This window comes from Sycon ciliatum, chromosome 3 (genome assembly GCF_964019385.1).
Source record: "Sycon ciliatum chromosome 3, ocSycCili1.1, whole genome shotgun sequence".
Classification (NCBI taxonomy): Eukaryota; Metazoa; Porifera; class Calcarea; order Leucosolenida; family Sycettidae; genus Sycon; species Sycon ciliatum.
Window position 1 is genome coordinate 22,965,104 of NC_088645.1, and position 22,799 is coordinate 22,987,902.

At 49.5% G+C, this 22,799-nt stretch overlaps 3 protein-coding genes across 3 annotated transcripts in view; 2 read left to right on the plus strand and 1 right to left on the minus strand.

Annotated features, from left to right (window-relative positions):
- Positions 1-952: 952 nt before the first annotated feature.
- Positions 953-10,211, plus strand: LOC135811771 (E3 ubiquitin-protein ligase rnf213-alpha-like). Its single transcript, XM_065325018.1, is given in 5 exon segments — positions 953-1,212; positions 1,719-1,830; positions 4,076-5,279; positions 5,281-6,166; positions 7,116-10,211. Coding segments are annotated over 3 exon segments (3,069 nt in total). The 5' UTR covers positions 953-1,212; positions 1,719-1,830; positions 4,076-4,296; the 3' UTR covers positions 8,316-10,211.
- Positions 10,212-15,444: 5,233 nt separating this feature from the next.
- Positions 15,445-18,538, minus strand: LOC135811774 (SET domain-containing protein 4-like). Its single transcript, XM_065325020.1, has one exon. It carries the CDS (start codon positions 18,340-18,342, stop codon positions 17,128-17,130), a length of 1,215 nt encoding a protein of 404 aa, XP_065181092.1. The 5' UTR covers positions 18,343-18,538; the 3' UTR covers positions 15,445-17,127.
- A 471-nt stretch (positions 18,539-19,009) lies between these two features.
- The window catches only part of LOC135811779 (E3 ubiquitin-protein ligase RNF213-like), an 86,415-nt gene continuing 82,625 nt past the window's right edge, over positions 19,010-22,799 (plus strand). Inside the window, 1 exon segment of the mRNA XM_065325026.1 lies at positions 19,010-19,403. Coding sequence (XP_065181098.1) covers positions 19,310-19,403 — 94 coding nt within the window. The 5' untranslated portion in view covers positions 19,010-19,309.

Below are 22,799 nucleotides of genomic sequence, written 5' to 3' on the forward strand. Positions count from 1 at the left end.
CACAAGGGCCACACCACTCTGAAAGGAGCCAGAGTCATTGTCAGGAGCAGAAACGGAGATGACGACTCAGGTCACTCTGTCGACGGAACTGACGGTTGCAGTGAGAACAGCGAACACCATACGACGCTCTATCAGACTTGGTTGCTCGATGGCCACGGTCGCACTTGTGACGTCTGAAACCAGGCACTGACTTGAATTGCCGATTGCATGTCACACACAAGAGAGAAGCTGGGACGTTGAGCGGAATAGGTGATGGCGGCGCGGACGCTTCCGATGGTTCCAGGGGCAAACAATGATGTACACGCAAGTCACCACGAGAGTGAAACCACCTCCTGCATGTACCACACTGCACAGCTCCACGCTGCTCCTGGATGGGGAGACTTCGCTCTGCACTACACTTGTGTCTTGCTTTGTCACCTGGCCGACGAAATGAACGGTGGCAGATAAGACAGTCCTCCCGTTGAGATTGGTCATGGGAAGGACCGCCAAGGCTCGGCCCAACCGGCAGACACCCGCCAGGCAGACCGATCCTGAGCAATCCCATACCAAGCAGATGTTCAATGCCGATGTGCCGAAGATCAGCCGAAATCACATCCCTCCAGCGACGACGGGGACCACACGCAGGCCGAGGCGACGGTAGGAAGCCAAATAACAGCTGCTTGGGTACACGAACATCCGACATGCGGGCCACATGGCCAAGCCATTCAAGCCTCCCGCTTCCGAAGCCGGGAGGACAATAGCGATGGGTCACCCCACATCTCTCGGAGCTGCTCATTGGTGATGCGCACACACACACACGCACACACACACACACACACACACACACACACACACACACACACTCTCTCTCTCTCTCTCTCTCTCTCTCTCTCTCTCTCTCTCTCTCTCAATATCACTTTGACAGTCCCACTAACATTGCTTTTCTCCACCTCATGTTCTCCTTCCACTGCAGTGGTCATGTCCGTCGAGAGCACCAGCACCACTTTAAAGCTCAATGTGAGAAATTCTTCATGGACCTCGTCTCATCGCTATGTTCTCCATCAACAGTGGTAACCTCTCGCATGCTCCTGAAGACGAGCTGTTGGAGCTGCTCCTTGAAATGGTCAGCAGGAAAAACTCTATCCGTCACCCAACACCATTTGCTGAGGAGGACGGCGGTGATCAACCACCTGTCATCCGATCTTTCCTCCTACAGTTGCTTCTCCGACACAGGTACAGCTGAACTGCCGTGGGTGCATTTATGTGTGTGTGTGTGTGTGGGGGGGGGGGGGTTAAAAAACCCCTGTGCTTGTGCATGTGGCAATGATGTTCATTGCTGTCTGGCTGTGTCTATTTAATGCTCACTCACTCTCTCTCTCTCTCTCTCTCTCTCTCTCTCTCTCTCTTTCTCTCTCTCTCTCTCTCTCTCGCTCTCTCTCTCTCTCTCTCTCTCTCTCTCTCTCTCTCTATCTCTCTATCTCTCTATCTCTCTCTCTCTCTCTCTCTCTCTCTCTCTCTCTCTCTCTCTTTCTCTCTCTCTCTCTCTCTCTCTCTCTCTCTTTCTCTCTCTCTCTCTCTCTCTCTCTCTCTCTCTCTCTCTCTCTCTCTCTCTCTCTCTCTCTCTCTCTCTCTCTCTCTCTCTCTCTCTCTCTCTCTCTCTCTCTCTCTCTTTCTCTCTGTCTCTCTTTCTCTGTCTTTCTTTCTCTCTCTCTCCCATGCTCTCCCCCACCGTCTCTCAGCGAACACCAGGTGAACGACCATATTCGGCATTACCTGGAAGCCGCTCAGGACATTTCTGAAGACCCCGTGTACAATGACGATCTGTGCTGGTTGTTTGTGCATTGTCTGGAGGTAAGTTCTTCCCCGTAACCGTAGATAGTTTTTGCATGACGGATTTCTGCATACTTGTCTAGCTACTGTATTTGTCTGGTTTTGAGTTGCCCTTGATCATAAGTACTAGATAGCCCCCCCCCCCCCCCCCCCCCCCCACCTTTTCAGGTCTGAGCCTGATTATTTCAAGATGTTCACGTAAATAGAAAGTCAAGCTCGACTGCAAGTGGCATCCCTCTCTTTGCCTCTGGACTTCAGTGTAGGCAGGAGCTACTTACGATCTGGCAAGTTCTGTAAGGCCACACCGTTTTTTATTTTTGTTTCGCGTCCCCCGCGCGCATGTATTTCACAGCCGGAGTTTTAAAAAAGAAAAAAAATACGGAACAAAAAAATTTTTTTGAGAATGCAATACAAATTTAATGCAAACCCAGAAAACCGGAAAATGTAACTCAGCTCACACACATGTACCTGGTTCATTGTACATGTGTGTGCAATAAGCTGGACCGCAAGTCACACAATCATCATGCCGCCTGTGTTTGGACCACAAGCCATGGCAGAGGGGATACACTCATGTATTCATGTACTATTATGTCAATGTATATGTACATCAGGGAGTCGTATTTTACGACTCCCTGATGTACATCAACAGTGCCGCGTCGCTTCACTGTACACAAATTCAATGCACGTACACTGTTTTTTGAATGGCTTTTTATTTTTTTCGCCCTCCCTCATTGATTTCATCGAATAAGGTGACGCGAAACATAGAAAAAAACGGCGTGGCCTAACATCTTGTCTGGGCTGTCTATGCCCTAGAGTATGATCAGAAGGTCTCATCATAATGTTTAGATAGATCATGTAGAACAATTGCGGGATCTAAACGTGCTCTTGGTTAGGGTACTATCAAAGGTCTTGTGATCTAAACGTGCTCTTGGTTAGGGTACTATCAAAGGTCTTGTGATCTAAACGTGCTCTTGGTTAGGGTACTATCAAAGGTCTTGTGATCTAAACGTGCTCTTGGTTAGGGTACTATCAAAGGTCTTGTGATCTAAACGTGCTCTTGGTTAGGGTACTATCAAAGGTCTTGTGATCTAAACGTGCTCTTGGTTAGGGTACTATCAAAGGTCTTGTGATCTAAACGTGCTCTTGGTTAGGGTACTATCAAAGGTCTTGTGATCTAAACGTGCTCTTGGTTAGGGTACTATCAAAGGTCTTGTGATCTAAACGTGCTCTTGGTTAGGGTACTATCAAAGGTCTTGTGATCTAAACGTGCTCTTGGTTAGGGTACTATCAAAGGTCTTGTGATCTAAACGTGCTCTTGGTTAGGGTACTATCAAAGGTCTTGTGATCTAAACGTGCTCTTGGTTAGGGTACTATCAAAGGTCTTGTGATCTAAACGTGCTCTTGGTTAGGGTACTATCAAAGGTCTTGTGATCTAAACGTGCTCTTGGTTAGGGTACTATCAAAGGTCTTGTGATCTAAACGTGCTCTTGGTTAGGGTACTATCAAAGGTCTTGTGATCTAAACGTGCTCTTGGTTAGGGTACTATCAAAGGTCTTGTGATCTAAACGTGCTCTTGGTTAGGGTACTATCAAAGGTCTTGTGATCTAAACGTCTCTTGGTTAGGGTACTATCAAAGGTCTTGTGATCTAAACGTGCTCTTGGTTAGGGTACTATCAAAGGTCTTGTGATCTAAACGTGCTCTTGGTTAGGGTACTATCAAAGGTCTTGTGATCTAAACGTGCTCTTGGTTAGGGTACTATCAAAGGTCTTGTGATCTAAACGTGCTCTTGGTTAGGGTACTATCAAAGGTCTTGTGATCTAAACGTGCTCTTGGTTAGGGTACTATCAAAGGTCTTGTGATCTAAACGTGCTCTTGGTTAGGGTACTATCAAAGGTCTTGTGATCTAAACGTGCTCTTGGTTAGGGTACTATCAAAGGTCTTGTGATCTAAACGTGCTCTTGGTTAGGGTACTATCAAAGGTCTTGTGATCTAAACGTGCTCTTGGTTAGGGTACTATCAAAGGTCTTGTGATCTAAACGTGCTCTTGGTTAGGGTACTATCAAAGGTCTTGTGCGGCCGCTGTACAGTATAGTCATGTCGATACTGTACCTCCGTGTGTTAACCATTTGTTTGTGTGTGTGTGTGTGTGTGTGTATGCACGTGTGTGTGTGTGTGTGTGTGTGTGTGTGTGTGTGTGTGTGTGTGTGCACGTATGTGTGTGTGTGTGCGCGCGCGCGTGCGTGTGTGCGTATGTGTATGTGTTAGGATGCACTGTACAGTCACTGTGCTGACATGAAGGAGAAGCACGGAGAGCCCAAGGCCGTACAGATGGTGATCCAGTCCATTGACCGGGCACGCGTCACCCTCAACGACGTCAGCTGGCACCAGCAACCGGCCGCTAACGTCAACGTTCTGGAAGCGGTGTCGGGAATCCGCTTCGGATTATCCTACGCTGCCGAGCACATCTGCCCGATGATCCGAAACTGATGTCACCCGGACAACAACAACAACAGCAGCAGCAGCAGCAGCAGGCGGAAGACCGCGACAGTGCACACGCGGGTGGCCGCAAGCTGCGCATCGCCGTCGACAACCTGATCCACGCCGTCCAGGGACTGTGCAATGACAGCGACGACACGGCCAGCACCATACGCATTTTCCTCATCAAGCAGATCGTGCGGCGCATCGGCCTGGATACGTTCCGCGAGGCAATGGACAACGACGCTACCAAGCCGGAGTTTGGCTGGATCATGCCCGACAAGCTGAGACCCGAGGCGGGAGAGGAGGCCGTGCCCGATCGCTTCATCGTCCACGGCGACGCGTACGTGAAGACACGTGAGGCGACCGCCGGTGTGGCTCTCAACACCGACATAGCGCAGCTAACCACAGCCGTAGCGTGTAGCTCTCGTGTGAAACGAATCTACGCCGTCGAGCTGGTGCTCGCTCTCTACCGCGAGGTAACCATGTGCCACGCCGAGTCTGAGGACAGCCATCCGCAGCTTCCCAACGCCACGCAGAAACTACATGAGTTCATCCAGCAGACGGACCTGCTGAGCCGCGGCGGTAAGGAGCTGGCGGCGTTGCTCATCGACAACACACAGGGTGCCGGCTTGCAAGCCATGCGAGTGCAGCCAGCACAGAGCGGCAACGTACGCTCCGTGTCGGCCCTGGTCGTGCACTTTGTCACCGTCCTGCAGGAGTGCTCGCAGCGCAATCGCGTCCTGGAGGTGTTCCACCGCCTTGCGTTCGACCCCGCCGCCATGCGCGCCGCCTTCCTGCCCACAATGCCCGAGGACCACCTGCAGGAGGCGCGAGCCGCCATTGGGGGAGCGTGGTACGAGTGCCCCAACGGCCACCCGTACTACATCTCCGAGTGCGGCCAACCCATGCAGGACTACACTTGTCCGGATTGCGGGCAGCGTATCGGCGGCGGTCAGCATCGTCTCATCAACACAAAACCGACAGGCACGCACCGGTGACGCTACGCAGGCTGGTCACCTGCTGGGACAGGCACAGGGACGCAGCACGGCCGCGGTGCCCGAACGCGAGCTGGGCCCGGCCATGACGGTGCTCACGCGCCTCCTCATGCACCTGGCCCTGGTGTGGAGCGCGTCGTGCAGCACTCCGCAGCAGCTGGCCTCGCTCGGCGAGATGTGCAAGCCAGGAGTACCTGCACAGCATGTGGCCGAGTTCTTCTGGGCACACCTGGACGTGGACATCCGCTGCTTTGCGCAGGCCATCGGCAAAGGACTCGATCAGACGCTGCTGGCGCTGCACTTCTTCTGCGCGCAGATCTGCAAAGAGTGCAAGTCGAACCAGGCCGGCAATCTGGACTTTGCTCTCTCGTCGCGCATTGCACGCAGAAACTGGGAGCGTGCCTTCCACCAAGACTTCCTGGCCGCCTTCCAGAAGGCCATGGAGGAGGGCGTGCGCGATGGAATGCAGCGGCTGACCGGTGACCATCGCCTAGGTAACGATAAGCTGATGAAGTCCGTGTTCGAGGTGGACTCGGCCACGCCCGTACTGGTGCTGGCCGCGCACGAGCGCCACCTAACGCCGCGTCTCTGGCGCTACCGCGTGCGTCCGAGCATCGACGGCCTGGCCGTGCAGCTGGTGTCGCGCAAGGACGAGTTCCCGCTGCTGCACGCCTTCCTGGAACATGAGCACCAGCTCAAGGCTCTGCAGCACCTGCCCGAGATCGTACAGCTGCAGCGGCAACTCATCGACCGCTTCAGCCGTCGCATCAACCGCCAGTCGGCCAAGGAGAACACCATCAAGACATACATAAAGGAGCTGGGCGAGGTAGAGCGAGAGCGCGCTGGTGAGATGATTGCGGCCTACGAAGACGCATGGATGCTGGTGAGTGCAGCGCTCATGATGATGATGGTTGTTATTGTTGTTGTTGTATGCACGTTGCTTACTGCAGTATGTGAATGTGACGTTATTGTGTGTGTGTGTGTGTGTGTGTGTGTGTGTGTGTGTTTGTGTGTTTGTGTGTGTGTGTAAAAAAATGGAAAAATGAAAAATAAGGATTCACTGGCCAGAAAAAGGCGTGCATGTGTGCATGTGAATAATGCAGTGGTGTGATCTAGGGCTGCAACGAATATTCTATTTCACAAACGAACGAATACTCACCCATAACGAACGAATTACAAATATTCTCTCAAAATGCTGAATTGTTTCTAAGGGTGAAACAACTATTTTAGATAGGAACGAAATCGATTTTCTTTGTAAACGAATCGAATAGTCTATACCAAAAGAACCTTAGAAAGAGTTTGGCTAGTCCTCAGTTGTTCTAGACCAAGTTGATGTCTAGTGGAGTCATGTCCACTACTCTTGTGAGTGATAGTCCCCTTTCTCAACACATAACAGATGTATATAAGTTATCACTCCGTCCCTTCTAGAATTACTACAATAGATCGACTCAAGAGCAGAGTGTGTGCACGTGTCAAAACGGACGAATATTCTACAGGGGAAAATATTCCTTCCATCTGGTTCCAAACGAACATCAATCGAATATTCGAATATTCCTTGCAACCCTAGTGTGATCATGTACACACACCGACCCGGTCGCTCTTGATTATAATTTTCTCTGTACATGTTCTTGTTTCAAAAGGCGTCCAATACAACCGGCCAACTTCTGTCCACAGGACATGACTCTGCGTGCAGTTGCCTTCTAACTGTGTTGTCATTCTGTGTGTCTGTTTGTCTGTCTCTCTGTTTGTTTGTCTGTGTGTCTGTCCGTGTGTCTATGTGTGTGTGTGTGTGTCTGTTTGCTTGTGGATTTTTTCAACTGTTGATGTGTTAGGTGCGTGAGCCATTGTACAACCACGGTCGCTTGAAGCCGTCCGAGGATTGTCGCTACGATCGCATTCACCGGAAATCGCCGCTCGAGTTCATCCTGCCCACGACGGAGGGATTCGGCCGCAACCCCACCGGACTGGTAGACTTCCTTGTGATGACGCACAACGAGTTCATCGAGCGCTGCGCCCACATCCGCGGCGTTCCCGTGCGCGAGCTGCCGCGCGTGCTCCTCTCCGAGGCCACGCACGCCCAGCTGGTGTCCTACGACACCGGGCAGCACCTGATGCCGCTGATCCTGGCCCACTGTCACTACACGCTGGAGGCCGGTCAGGGCCTGGACGTGCAGTACGACTGGGCAGCGCTGGAGCGACAGCTCGAGCAGCGCTTCGTCATCGGCCGCCCGCTGATCGAGCCGCAGGAGGTGCGCCTGGTGTACAGCGAGGACGTGCACAACACCACGCAGATGCAGGCGCTGCGCGGACGCATTCCGCAGACCGAGCTGACGCGCTCCGTTCGTCAGCAGGTGGCCGCTGAACTGGTGGACGTCACGGATGTCTGCACGGTTCTCAACGGCCTGGAGATCTGCATCGGCTTCCTGATGGCGTCTGGCGGTGAGAGCAGCATGCTACTGGCCACCTATATGGAGGACGTGCTCAAGATGAACCCCGAGCACGCGCTGATCAGCCGCAAGCTGCGCCGCGCCTGCCAGCTGCATCACATCCTGTCGGCGTGGCGACTGATGATGGTGCAGCGCACGCACAAGCTCCTAGAGCTTAAGCAGGACGCGTTTGAGCTGGTAATGGTCATCTTCACCAACCCAATGGATGACGGAGACCTACTGGACGAGCTCAACGAGTGGCTGAACAAGCCACAGCGCCGCACACAGCAGTGGCGTGACCTGTTTGTCGCCCAGCTGCTGGAGTTCATCATGATTGAGCTGAGCGAGCGTCACGCCGAGCGTAACGTCAAGTGGGCCGACTACCCGCTGTGCGATGCTCTGCTTGACACCGGCATTGTGGTTGCCATGGGAGACGGAGACGGCGACGGTGGTACCGAGCAATTGGAGGGGTTCCCAGAGCTGATCGAGTGTCGCCATGCTGTGGCCGTGTGGCAGGTGTGCGCAGGAATCGGCGGTGCGTCTGCCGCCGCCTCAAACTCCTCCGTGACTGGCGGTACGGGTGCTAACGCCAGGCGTATGTTCTAAATGTGACGACCGCCTCTTCCGGGTCAGCCGCCTCTCCTGGTCAACCGCCTCTCCCGGGCCAACCGCTTATGATGAACGGTTTTGGGCTCGCATGCTTTCTGCTGTAGGTGTTTGCTACTTCGAGTTCAGTGCAGTGCGGTGTCGAGTGCCACGTTAGAACCTGCAACCATACCTGAAATAATAATGATGTGTTTGTGTTGTATGTGTCCGCATGGGACGTCCGTATCATGTGATAATGTTTCTTGTACTAAATTAACTCTGCATTGACTGTACTGAAAAGGTTCCTCCAGTCATGTGATCTGCAGTCATGTGACCTGCGGTGTGATCAGTCACGTGACCTGCAGTGTGATCAGTCATGTGACCTGCAAGGTGACCAGTCACGTGACCTGCAGTCATGAAACCTGCGACCCATGTGATCTGCAGTCACGTGACCTACCGGATGTGTTGTATTATCAACAGTGCACGTTGCTTATGATCATGTGGTGTGTGGGTGTTATTTGCCCATGTGATCATGTGGTGTGTGTGTTATTTGCCCATGTGATCATGTGGTGTGTGTGTGTTATTTGCCCATGTGTAAATAATAGTATTATTGTGACATGTTTTTAATTTATCTCCTCATATATACCATGATGTATGTATGTGGCGCCGAACACATCGCTGCACAAGCTTCCCTTGCAGCCGTGCTGCTGCTGCTTAGCATTCAGCCAGTAGCCACAGACAAGCGGAGGACATAGCACTCGTGACACGCATGCGCACACGCACACGCATGCGTATGCTTAAGCTGACTACCCGCGCTGAGTGCTGTATGGTGTTGCTGCTGCCATTGCTTCTGCCACTGTTGCTGCCAGTGGTGGGTAGCAGTGGTGGTCGTTGTTGTTCAAGAAGTATGCAGAGTTGCTGCTGCTGCTGCTACTGCAATAAACCCATTATTCTGTCGGCGTGTATGACTGGCCTTCCGTCGCCGCTGTTGCTGCTGCTGCTGTGTGCAAGTGTGCAGTCATCTCGCCAATCTGCCAGCGTCTGGCGCTTCGCTGCATATCCTCGTTTACCTGGTCTCCTGTCGTTATTTCTCTCCCCGTATCATTAATGTGCATCTCCATGTGTTGTTGGAATGTGCGTGTGTGTGTGTGTGTGTGTGTGTGTGTGTGTGTACCCGGTTCGTCAACGCATGTTTACCCATCTCGACTGGCTCGCGATCATTCCCTTAGTGTTCATGACTGACTGCATCGCACAGGACACCATTGAAGTTCTGCTGCTACTGTTGTGTCAGACAGCCATGCATTCCATACTGCTTTTCCTATCTCTTTCTCACTGCACACGTTTTACGGTCATGCATGTATCACATTTCTCGTGCCAATTCTCGATATGCATGGCATGTGCAAGAAAGTAGAAATGTCACTTTGCATTTGCAACGTTTTTTTGCATGTTAGCTTTGCTGTTGCATTCCCCCTGTTTAGTCATGATCTGTTTGGCAGTCTTGCTGTTGCTCAATTGCGTGTGTGCATCTGCGCCTGCGTAATCCAAGCCACTTCTAATTCGTGCATAGCTTGTGTCTTCCCCGTGGCGCTCTCACTTTTCTCGTTGCACCTCTAGTAGATTCTCTGCACTCATATTCACCGCTTTTACCAAGAGTACATAACCACTGATAATGTACTCTTGCTTTTACTTGTGTACTCTTTTCGTTGTTCATTTGTAAGGCTATCTCTTTGATAGTCGAGTGGCATGGCAAGCTAGATTTCTGATGCTGTTGGCATTTTATCTTCTTTTTTCTTTCTTTCTTTTTTCCTTTATTAAAAAGCTATTTTGAGTGCTGGTCACTGCAAAGAGCGGCGGTTTGATTTTGATTTTCTAACATGAATTCATGATGATGAACTTCACAAGCTTTCCGACTTTTAATAGCGAGTTTTCTGGCTTTTATATTTGATCCACAATAGGTACATTTAAAAAAGGAGACCTGTTTCACGGAATAGGTTTACATTGTGTGGTGCTTTACATGACTTTTGAACTCGGACTAAAAAGCTAGACAGATCGGCACGTGCCTATTCCACGGGTAGTGCTAAAAAGGGTTTGGATGATTGTGTAGTGATTGCCTGTGTTATCGGGAATGATCTGCCAATGTCAAAGGTTCTACCGACCTCGAATGCAGAAATTAAGGTACTTTCCATTGACGATAATTATGTCAGAAGAGGAATGTCATGGACAGCCTATACATGTACATGTACTAAGCATGTGCGTGACAACTGAGTCCTTCTTGCACGTCAGTATAATGGCGCAAGGAGAAGCACAGAGGTCACATGAGCAAGTTGCAATGACAATGGTAACGATAGCCTCCTTCTGGTCTTGATCATAACTAGGGGTCAAACGGGTGTACCGGGTACCCGGGTACCCGCCCGGTAATCTCAGGTACCGTTAGTAAAAGGGTACCCGTTTGTAAAAAAAAAAAAAAAAAAAAAAAAAAAGAAAGGTGATCCTATCGTATTCCAAGACTCAAAATAGGAGTGCGGATACTCTTTTCCTTTTTCCTGTGCATTCCCGCTTTCGACTTTATCAGGCAGGAGCAGGCTGAAAGACAGACTTGACAGTTGTTCTCTCCACTCTAGTGCACGTAAAAATCCTCGTACTGGAGGTTTTTGATTGTGATGTGAGAAAATGCAAGACTTGAAACTCGTTCGAGGTGGCAGCTGAGTAACTAGAAAGTTACGATGGTTCTCCGACATCAAACCTGCCACAGTACTCTTGATGAACTAGTGTCACCAGGCTGAGTGACCAGTCGGAGTGTCACAAACGGTGATGTCCGTAGGTGGTAGCTACATGTATGATACTCATGGTTGTAGTTTGTTCCTTCAATCGACGAGCTGAAAAGTAGTTCGAAATATTGCATACAAGATTACGGATTTGTGAAGATTCATTTCACGAGTTCAACAAGCTAGCACTAGCAGCTAGCTGGCCAGCAGCACATCAGCTGTGTCAGGCACCCCAGCTAGCTATGGGCGCGAACATCTTCTGAATGCAACGAGTACCAGTTCTCTGCGAACATAGCAAATAGGATTGCGCGAGATCACGGAAGTTTTGCTAAACCACTCTGTCCTTGCGTGGCTTGAATCACATCGATCTGCAGTTGATTTGCGTACATGTATCAAAATACATGTAGCTTGTAGGACATCTACATGTACGATTGTAAGTTACTGCCTGTGAAGTTATGTACATGGGCAAATGCACGGATGACATTCATTTGGAACCTTCATTGCCATAATAATTATAGCAATAAAAACTGCTTTATGGCAGTTTTCTAAAAAAAGTTATTGTGTTCTAGTCCATGGACCCCGTCTAAAAAGTAAGAAATTACCGAAATGTGATAGCTGAAAATTAAAATTTCACACAAAACCTCACAATAATCACAACACTTTAAATGCTGCTTTCAACACTAAACTAATACTTGTACTGCACCAACAATTGGCAACATGCATGCATAGGAAAGAGGATCACGAGGGGAAAAGGTCTTCTACATGACTGATTGTAGCTTTTAATTCTGTGTGTGATTATTGTGAGGTTGTGTGTGAAATTTTAATTTTCAGCTATCACATTTCGGTAATTTCTTACTTTTTAGACGGGGTCCATGGACTAGAACACAATAACTTTTTTTAGAAAACTGCCATAAAGCAGTTTTTATTGCTATAATTTCTTTTGTTTTTTCTGTCACCAATCAATGGAATGCCCTACATGTATATCAATATGTAAATGATGGCCTTCACATCATATCAAGAGGTTTATGTACTCTTGATCATATCAATACCGTATTATACGCATTGATGTCCAAGCCTTTTCTTGCAGAAAATGGCAATAGCATAATGCATGTCCTTCTGCGGGGAAACATGTGAGTAGTGGTCTGGTGGTGGTGATACTTATTTTATACGGAGATCATTCTGTGCATGTTGCTGTTGCAGAATTTCATGACTGTCATAAATTTGTCTTGCCTTTCAGATATTTTAGATTTCCCCACCCTCGATCAGATTTATTTGAGAAATGTAGCCATGCGCCAGGTGCGTGTCACAGATGTTTTTGTTGATTCTGTGTTTATAATGGTTTATGATCATGGGTTATCGTGATAAGGTCATCCAGCATCACATTGCACTGAAATCGTAATCCTGTTGATGTTGATACAACTTTTGGAAGTAGTTCAATGACTTCAAACTGTTAGTCCACGATTTTCTAAAACAACACAGCAAAGGAGGAACAATAAACATGTATTAAAATGTAAACAAATACATTGCTGAGTCCGACACCTCGTTCCAACAACTACACTGACCCTGAGGATAAAAGGGACAAGGCTATGGTTGGAGGTACTAATACTGAGAGATAAACAAGGCACTCCATGATAATACAATCTTACACATCTTTTGGTGAGTATGAATGATATCCAATCGAACCTCTTTAGGACGAACACCAAGGGACCGATGGTATTTATTCTGTGAGTTTGTCTTAACCTACATGTATCTTATAACCAGTGAATACAATTATTTCTCCAATAGACATACGAATAGATTTCTTCTACGGCGAAAGATTCTAAGCCACACCGACTCATTGACTCGTCTCCTATGAAACAAAAGAGTCACTAGAAAGGTTCTGCAAAACGAAAATGTGTACAAACTTTCGCTCTACATCATGAAGTGCGAAACTACGCACGAACTTTCGCAACTTTCGCGAAACTTGCAGGGAACGCGAAATGAACTGTCGTAGGAAATTTCGTGAGATCGGGTCATGGCGTACGCGCACTTGGCCCACGCAAACTACGAAAATTGTGCAGAACGCAAAGTTCGTGCAAAAATTCGTACACACTTTCGCAAGGACTGTCGCGAAACTTCGTTCGAATTTTCGTTTTGCAGAACCTCTCTACTGAACCTTTCTTTAGCAACATGACGGCAACTGAAACAGCATCAGGGAAAGTATGATACATGTACTGCACATTCTTGCAGGTACATGTACTACAGGTACTACAAACAGATTGCAGATCGTAATTCTTGCTTTGGCGGCACGAAATTTTATTTGGGGCAGTGCATTCTCGGCGGTACTCACAAATCAAACAGCCCAGACTCGAGTAAACAAATCCAATCATACAAGTACTAGATTTTCATGAGACGAGACTGCACCAATTGGCTTGTTTCGTATGAAGCAAACAAGTTACTGAACCTCTCCACAATGGAGATTTTCCCTGATATGCGAATTTATTTGGCAAACTCGGTCAATGAGTTCTTGAACCTTTCCCTCCAGGTTGGGAATTGCCAACGATAGTATGCCACTGACCAGAGCCTTACTTGTAACGTACTAATGTACAATGAATATGAGTATTTCGACAACACATCTAACATAAGCCTTACCGTCAAGAAGGTGAACTCGCGTTCTTCGCACACTGTAGGCAAGGGCAAAGAGATAAAAATGGATCCGAATCCGAATAAAATCAGCACACGTTTCCGTAAATGAAAGGGTGAGCATAAGCAAATGAATCGAAGGAAACTGGTCAACTCATTGATCACCTGTCATTGAGTATTCCGTAAAAGGAGGCCTCGGCAGCGGAAAAGCTAAATTTAGAAAGGAGATCCTGTCAGCTTTTCCATTATTTATTGCATTCCGCCCAAAATCAGCACACTTTTCGTAAATGAAAGAGTCAACACAAGCAAATGAATCAAAGGGAACTGGTCAACTCACCTGTCATTGAGTAATATTCCGCGGAAGGAGGTCTCAGCAGCGCCGAAACGAAATAAGCCAGGCCAGGAGACGAAATATCCGAAACAGCTCATGCAAGAAGCAGTTCCAAAGAAGGAAGTTCCTCGTGCATGCACATCCGAAAACGGAAAAGGCAACAACAAAAAGTCTGCAATGCACACGCATGCGATGGTACGTAGGAGCCATGGAGTAGCTCCCTGGTCCAGGACCAGGTACCGAGCATCTTACGTAGAAACTTACGTAGCTACGTAGACAACGTGTCTGAATAGCGGTGTCGTTAGGTAGCGCCATGTGAACACAATAATAGAAAAGCTGACAGGATCGCTTTTCTAAATATTATGATACACGAATCAATTGCGAATCATAATGTAGTATCAAAATACAACCTGAGAATATACAAATTAAAATCATGATTTATGTGAGAAATGCGCAAAAAAATAATATGGCTGCTAAAGGGTACCCGTTAACCCGCCCGTTAAAGGGGAAGTTAAGGCAAAAATTAAAATTTCACCAGTTGTAGTCTTCGGGGTGCTGAGTCTAGTCGAATGGTCTTGGTCCGAGAAAGCTGAGACGCTCCCTTCCTACTTGAATCCCAATCGAACTCGCGCACTTCCACCGAAACTGGGTGACTGCGCCCTACTAGATGGGGATTTGTATGCAAAATGTCACTAAAAGCGCCATTTCGTTCTTATAAAAGCACGGATGACCGCGATTGGCCCATATGTTGTAGTCTTTTGGACGCTGAGTCGACTGGTTTTGGTCCGAAAAGTCTGCGATGCAGCGTTCCTCCTTTATTCCCAATCGAACATGGTTGAACAAGCGGTCACGTGCTCCTGGGTGCCCAAATCACCTGGTCACCACGCCAGCAGGCGACAAATTTCACACCAAGGTTCAACTCGAGTTCAACTCGAGTGACAGGAGTGCACGCAAAAAAGGTCAAACAGGCTAGTAAGTTGTACCCTGCAGGCACGGTGACCAGGTGACTGGTGTACGCAGGAGCACGTGACCGCTTGTTCAACCATGTTCGATTGGGAATAAAGGAGGAACGCTACATCGCAGCCTTTTCGGACCAAAACCAGTCGACTCAGCGTCCAAAAGACTACAACATATGGGCCAATCGCGGTCATCCGTGCTTTTATAAGAACGAAATGGCGCTTTTAGTGACATTTTGCATACAAATCCCCATCTAGTAGGGCGCAGTCACCCAGTTTCGGTGGAAGTGCGCGAGTTCGATTGGGATTCAAGTAGGAAGGGAGCGTCTCAGCTTCCTCGGACCAAGACCATTCGACTCAGCACCCCGAAGACTACAACTGGTGAAATTTTAATTTTTGCCTTAACTTCCCCTTTAAGAAAATTACCCGTTCGTTAGTTAAAGGTACACCCGTTTGACCCCTAATCATAACACATATTCTCACTGCCGTATTCCAGTTTCGCAAATACTTGAGCGTGAAGTGTTTATAAGCAAGTGATGCAAATACTAGTATGGACATGATGAAAGCCAACACGGCAACAGACCCGCCACACGATTCCGTACTGAGCCTGACTAGCTGGAGTGCCATTAGTCATTGCAAGGACATTGTATATCGACGACGAAAGGACCTGTCCATCGTGGGGAGACACCAGAGTCAGCTTTAAACTTAAGAGCCTCTCTATTCAAGCACATTGTTCATGCACGCAGGTGATTCGGTAGTAATAGTTCTGAGTAGAAGTGAACCTCTTTCAGTAGTCTAAGTATGGTGTTATGGCAAATCACTGCCGCTTGCCTTTGGGTGTCAATACGGTCATGGTAATTCCAGTGCATGCCCGAATCAACGTGCCCTTCTTTGGTGTCAGTTATGCTGCGTGCATGCGTAGAGGTGATGCATTCATTGTTCCTGTGTGGACCAGTCTAATCATTCCTGGCTGCTCTTCCATGCTATTCATGCTATTCATGATGCATGTAGCAGTAGTAGTAGTGCATCGTGTTGTGTTGTTATGCATGTCGCATGTGCCGTTTCCCGCGCGCGCGCGTGAAACGGACTTCGCGGCTTGTAGTTTCTGTGCATAATTAGTTGAGTGGGCGTCTTGTTGTTTTGGACTGGAGACTACACGTATACAGTCATGTAATTGTTCTTTCGTTGTTTCAGTCAGTTACCATGGTTACAGCTTGCAGTTACTCCTCTCGTGTAGTTCAGTTGCTTTACTAGTGTCTCATCCTGAAGGAAAGATTATTCGTTATTATCTCTGTGAGTCAGATCCCTCTCTCGTCTAATGGTAGCAGAGGATGGTTATCTTCACCTAGTCGGAAGTCCATCGGAGCGAGATGTCTGAACACAGCGACGATATCAGTCACGAGCGGAACAGGGTAGGCGATGATGTTGAGCCTGGTAATACGGACGGCCAGGAAGAGCAAGTCAACGATGCTGTGGCCTCTGCAGACATGAGAGTGGCAAAAATTCAGATGAAACGGCGCTTGACGTCGCAGCGACGAGGCTTGATTTTGCAGATCCGTGACGAGGTGTTGAGTTTGGATGCCGTGAGAGACGAATTCGAGGCAGTGCAATGGTTCGCCAACGAGGTGAATCAGGTGTTGGAGTCACTGGTGACGTGTTTTCAAGCTGAGAAAAAAGGCAAAGCAGTCGACGCAGCAATAATGGAGCTGGAGGAAGTGGCAGAAGCAATGGCGCACCCAGCACTTCTCAACGTGCGCTTTGCACGGTTTTCCGGTGTTGTCGTGTCCGGAGGAGATAGGCGGCCGACTAATCGTATTCACTGCCGTCGGATTCAAGACAGCAGTTCGGGGCAATCCTGGCCCGGTGTAAGGGTAGTGGATACACATCCAGAACACACGCGTCAGAGCCACGGCAAAGCAGCACACTACTACTAGTTCTTGCCGAAATGCGTTTGACATTTAAATCGAAAAGTTCTGAGGCTTTGTCGTGAGTTTCTACAGGAGTAGTGTTGCGTTGAGCCGCTGTAAGAAACCGCCCTTCATACTTAGCAACCTCTTAGCAGTGTGTGCCCAGGATTTAGCAGAAATGCCCGTGCTTTCTGCAATCGTGTACGGCGAGGCCCGGTCTTCTAGGAAAAGCTCGCGATTACAAACGTTGGTTCAGCCCACAGCAGCATCAGTACTCAAAGCGTTCAGCTCAGCTTGGGCAGCGTCGAGAATGGCGTGCTGCTGCAGCGACAGCGTGGCCGCTGTTCGCGCGTTTGCCGGCGAGCCGTCGCAGCGCACGATCCCGTTCAGCTTCTCTCTGGACGGCAGCAGGTGGTGATGGGCGGCAGCACATAAGCACACGCCAACGCGACCCTTCAGGTCGCGCCGCGCACGGTCGGCCAGTGTTCGTCCACCATACACATAGGCATGCCAGCTGTCGAGGTCCGCCGCGTCCAGAACGAGAATGTCCAGTGCGGCAAGAAGCTTCCAGCCGCAGCCTTCGGCAGTCGGGTTAACCGTGTCCAGTTCGGCTTCAACAAGAATCTGACTGCGCCGCCGATCGCACCAGAGCGCCGCTACGAACGCATGCTCACCGGCCGCGAGCGGTATCAGTTGTAGCAGGACGAACGTGACGCTGCAGTGAGGATTGTCGTCGAGAACGAAACCGTACTCCAGCAGCAGCCGTTGGTTGTCGTGGGGACCGTAGCAGATGAACACCTCGCCGCCGCGACGATACCGGTCCTGCGTGACAATCTCGTAGCGCCGAGTCGCGCTATTGTATCCGGCCGTGACGCGTGCGCCGGGCGAGTGGTTCAGAAAGTCTAGATACGGAGCTAGTGCACAGTTGCCGGCCGACGTGTCGCCATCATCCGTTGCCTGGTTTCCAGTGCCGCTCTCACTCAGGTACACCGTCCTGGTGTTGACGGCGCACCAGGCGTTCAGGAACCGCTCGTACGGCAGGTCTAGCACGAGCGCCGTCAGCAGCTTGGACGCTCGCTCATGCTGCTCCACCAGATGCGAGCGCTGCGCACGGACACGCTCCAGCAAGGCGAGCGGCAGCAATGCTAGCTCGTCAGCCGCAAAACACACCGGCAGTTCGTACGCGTCGGGCAGCACGTCAAGATAGTGGCTCCACTGCGACGTGGATCCCTTGCTACGCTCCACTAGAATGAACACAGCCAGTATGGATACGTCATCCAGACCAGCAGCATTGCTGGACTTGTCCATCGTGTCCTGGTGTATTTCTAGCTGATGCTTCACGTCCGCGCACGTCACCAGGCGCTGCCGCGGCACCGAGGCGATGCACTCACCAGGCTCGATCCTCCTCGTGGCCATCATACCGCGCCCAGTGCCGGGAAACATTGCCGGACGCAGCAGCTGGCTCATACCAGCTCCCACCGAATGACTCCATTGTAGAAATCGAACGCAGCAGCGGGATGTAACCGGCACCGCTCGCTTTCCGCAGGAAATCCTCTGGCGATTACGCCTGCGTCGAGCTCTTCCATGTCCCACCAGCAGCAACACAGGCCACACACTCCGAAACCATCCTTTCGAAATCGAAAATGATCCTTGTCCTATTATGTTTACAGCTACACACAATAATGTTAGTGACTTGCAGAAAAAGGGTCTTGAATTATTTCAAAATCAAAAAGAGTGCAAAAAACATGACAGTCGAAACTGCTTTTTTTGTGCTTTTTCGCGACCGAAACATGCCCAGGGCCTAGGGATTTCCCCTTCGTGAAAGGATCTGTTTCGATTATTATTATTTGCCTCTCGATCTCCGCGTTTGCATATCAGGGTGACAAACATCAACAAATCGGCGACATCCACCCCTAGCATTCGCTCAGGCCGCTCAACAAGTCAAAAGACAGTAAGGACAAGAGAAAGCGAGGGAAGGGTCACAGAGCAGCGGGGTCGAAGGAAGGAAAAAAGAAACAGGAGGCAAAGGATATTGAAGGAATAAGATTGTCCATTGAATTCACCATACATCATGACCGTCATGTTTCGATTACCATGAAGGATGATGATGTGTGCATCAGGGATCCCTACACATACGTGTAGGGCTCCCTGGTGTGCATCATGCTAAATCAAAATGATGGTTCCACGCTCACCGGTGCACCCACGGGCATGTCTTGTATCAACTCCACTCCAGTGACTCAGTGAGCATGAAAAGCGTCTGTAAAGCACCCTTTCTTTCTTTTGAATTCAACATCACGGAGTCGTGAGAGAAGGTGCGCAGCAGATTTCAGTTCCCAGGCAGTTGTCTACAAATCAGCACATAATAATTTGATCGTGGTAGAATTTTCTCAGTCCCTCACGATGGCTTGAGTGCTTTCCTGTACCGTTGGACGATATGGGAAGAAAGTGCGATTCCTGCGGGGATCGTCTCGTTGATGGAGGCGCAGCAACGTGCAGCAGGTGTACAACGCAGCACCAGCGCGAAACAGGTCAGACAAGGTGTTTGCCTTGGCAGGGTGTTGTTTCTCTTTAGTCCGGGTCGATATGGTGCTTTCTCAATTCGATCACCCGGTACGCGGTCCAAGCCTCGATTTCCTGAAAGTGGAAATTATGGAATTATTTATACAAATAATCTACAATCATGGAGATAAACATTTTAATAATTATGGAATTATCTATTTTATTTTTACAATGCAAATCACTAAGCAATGAAATATCTTGGCTCCGCAATCACCTCCGCAATGTGATCATAATAACAGCAATGCATGTACGAGTTCAGGCTACTTGAACTCCAGTATGGAAGTCTGTCCATGTAAACGCAACACAACCCTATGCAGAGTCCTAGGCTAAGGTGTAACAGCATGATGCATGACATGTGAGAGAACACCACAGCAAGTGTGAGTATTAGGAGTGTAACTGCAGCCATAGCAATAGCATTAAACGCAAAGATGTGAATGCAACTAACAACAATAGGGGGGGGGTCGCTCTACGTAATTACGTTTGAAAAACTGAAAATCCGTATGTCGTACGCGCCGGGGAGCGAGGGCAACTTTCATACGTAAATCTCTCTACGGATTTCCGTGGGAAAGCTCTTTCCTACGTTGGGTCCTCCGTAGGACTTTTCGAAATATTTTTCGCATTTTCCGGATTTATCCATGGCAACGTTCAAGCCGCGCGAAACACAAGGTACACACACCTTACACCACGTGCAAAATAAAAATTAATGGAAAGCGCGGTTTTGGTTTGTGGTGCATGTGTCGTGCCGGACATACACAATACCGATCTCAAGGCTACAACACAATACATTCGCATTGCCGTAGTAACCCCACCAGGTCATCAACCAATATAGTTGATCCAAGTATCCATTCAGCCACACACGCTCACCTTGGTCATTCGAATAAGGTTGAGAGTCACTATGATTCCAGCTCGATTCAAGAGTGAAGGTCGAAGGAAGGTTGGTACTTTTGATCAGAAGCAGCAGGGGTTATATGATAACAAAAAGGATCGAGTTAGACAAAGGAGTAGCAAAGGCGGGAAAACCCAACCAATCAGACCATAGAGAGCTTGTTGCTATGCAGAATTGACCAATGGGAGAAGACAAGGAGAAATGCGTATTAATTATGAATTAACTAAACAGCCAGCGTATACGATAAGACAGTTAGCAGATACAACATCCCGCGGCCCATGCATTGATAAAAGTGACAAGTAGATACAAAAGACAACTGCCGTACAAACGCGCGCTCATGAGGGGAACACGTTCACCCAACATGTAAACTAGTACCGGCAGAGTAGTTAGTTCGTCGTACAACCCGGGGAAGTTTGTCGTACAGCCCGGGAGAACCCGTCAGCTGCCGAGGCCGATATGACATCTCCCCGGCCTTCTGGGAGATTGCGTCCCACAATCCTTAGCCGTACTCCAGTCGTTGGGGTGGTCTCCTTCTTCGAACTGGACGGTTGACACCAGCCGGTGCTACTGCAGCGTTAGCGGGAGGCAACGGTACTCCTTGAACTGGACGGTTGACATCAGCCGGTGCTACTGCAGCATCAATGGGAAGTAGCTCTACTCCTCCAAACTGCTCGTCACGGCCACCTGCTCTTTCCGCATACAACAAGTCTGTGGTATCAGGCGTGTAGGAGCTCGGTTGTGGTGACGCAGTTCTGATCGGGTTCCTTGTCGGAGATGAGTTCAACGCTTCCTCGCGTACAACCGTAGCGAGATGTGTTGGGCGTACACGACACTTCTTCGAGCGGTTCACGTGCACAACTTGGCATGTAGCCGAGTCTGATCCCATATCACGGACGCGATACACAACATCAGACAACCGGTTCAAAACCTTGAACGGTCCCTTCCACAATTTCGCCAACTTGGTGCTGGTTCCAACCGGAACAGCGGGTACCAAGAGCCATACCAGACTTCCTTCCGCGAATTCCACCGACACAGCCCTATGATCATAGAGATGCGCCTGATGTCGATGCACTGCACCGAGCTTGTGCCTCACAATCGTGTGCACATCCGCCAAACGGGACCGCAATAGACGCACATACATAGGTTCATCCAACTGTTCAGCTGGCGGTAAACCATACGCAACATCTTGCGGGAGACAGAACTCTCTGCCGAAGAGGAGATACGCCGGCGTGTACCCTGTGCTGGCTTGGGTGGTAGCCCGATACGCCATTAATGCTGCGGGTAATTGGACATCCCAATCACGCTGGTCTCTCTGAACATAGTGTGAGAGCAATCGCTCTAACGTCTGGTTAAACCTCTCTACCAATCCGTCACCCGACGGATGGTAAGCCGTTGTCCGCGTTTTCTTGATACCAAGCAAGCCGCAAACGTTCTTGAACAGTTTCGAATCAAAGTTTGCACCTTGATCCGTATGCAAGCTATCCGGTGCTCCAAATCTGGACACGAATTCGCTCACAAATACCGATGCAACAGTCGCTGCATCCATCCGTTTCAACGGATACGCCTCTACCCACTTCGTGAAGTAGTCCACAACGACCAAAATGTGACGATTTCCACCTGAAGTCTCAGGCAGTCCTGGAATCAAATCCATAGCCACACGTTCGAAGGGATACCCCGCCCAGGACACCTGTAAGGGTGCCCCTTGTCCTCGACCAACCGGTCGGGAGCGTCGACAACATGACGTGCACGTGCCGATCCAATCTTCAACGTCACGACTCATTCCATGCCAATAGAACCGAGTGCGAAGCTGGGCAATCGTCCGCTTCATACCCACATGACCAAGGAAATCGTGATACTCCTTCAAGATTTCGGTCCGCAGATCAACTGGGATCAAAATCTGAAAACGGTTCGGCGCTGAAATCTCAGGCTCAACCCATTCCCTTCCAATCACTCCGCCCTTTACAGAAAGATGCTGGCGTCCCCGCCAGTACTTCCTCAAAGTCGGACTGATTCCGGTCAAGTCAGCCGACTCGCCGTCATCCATTAGCCACTCAAAAAGCTGCCTGAGGTCAGGATCAGCTTGCTGGGCAATCGCCCAGGTCCCATATGTCCAGTCCCTTCGCTGAACCAAGGGTCCAGGAACGGTAGGAGCCACTTCTGTAACATTCATCACAGGTTTGGTCTTCTGTCTGGACAAGCCATCTGCGTTTGAATGAGCCTTGCCCTTTCGATATTGCAGATCATACTCGAATTGACTGAGGAACTCCAACCACCTGGCGACAATCGGCGCTGGTTCTTTGAAGTTGTCCAAATGCTGCAATGCTTTGTGATCCGAGCGGACCAAGAAGCGCTTGCCGAGCAGGTAACACCTGAAGTGATTAAACGCCCAAACTACACCCAGCAATTCGCTTTTGGTAGAAGCGTACCTGCGTTCCGATGCAGATGTCAATCGACTAGCAAAGGCAATGGGTCGTTCGAC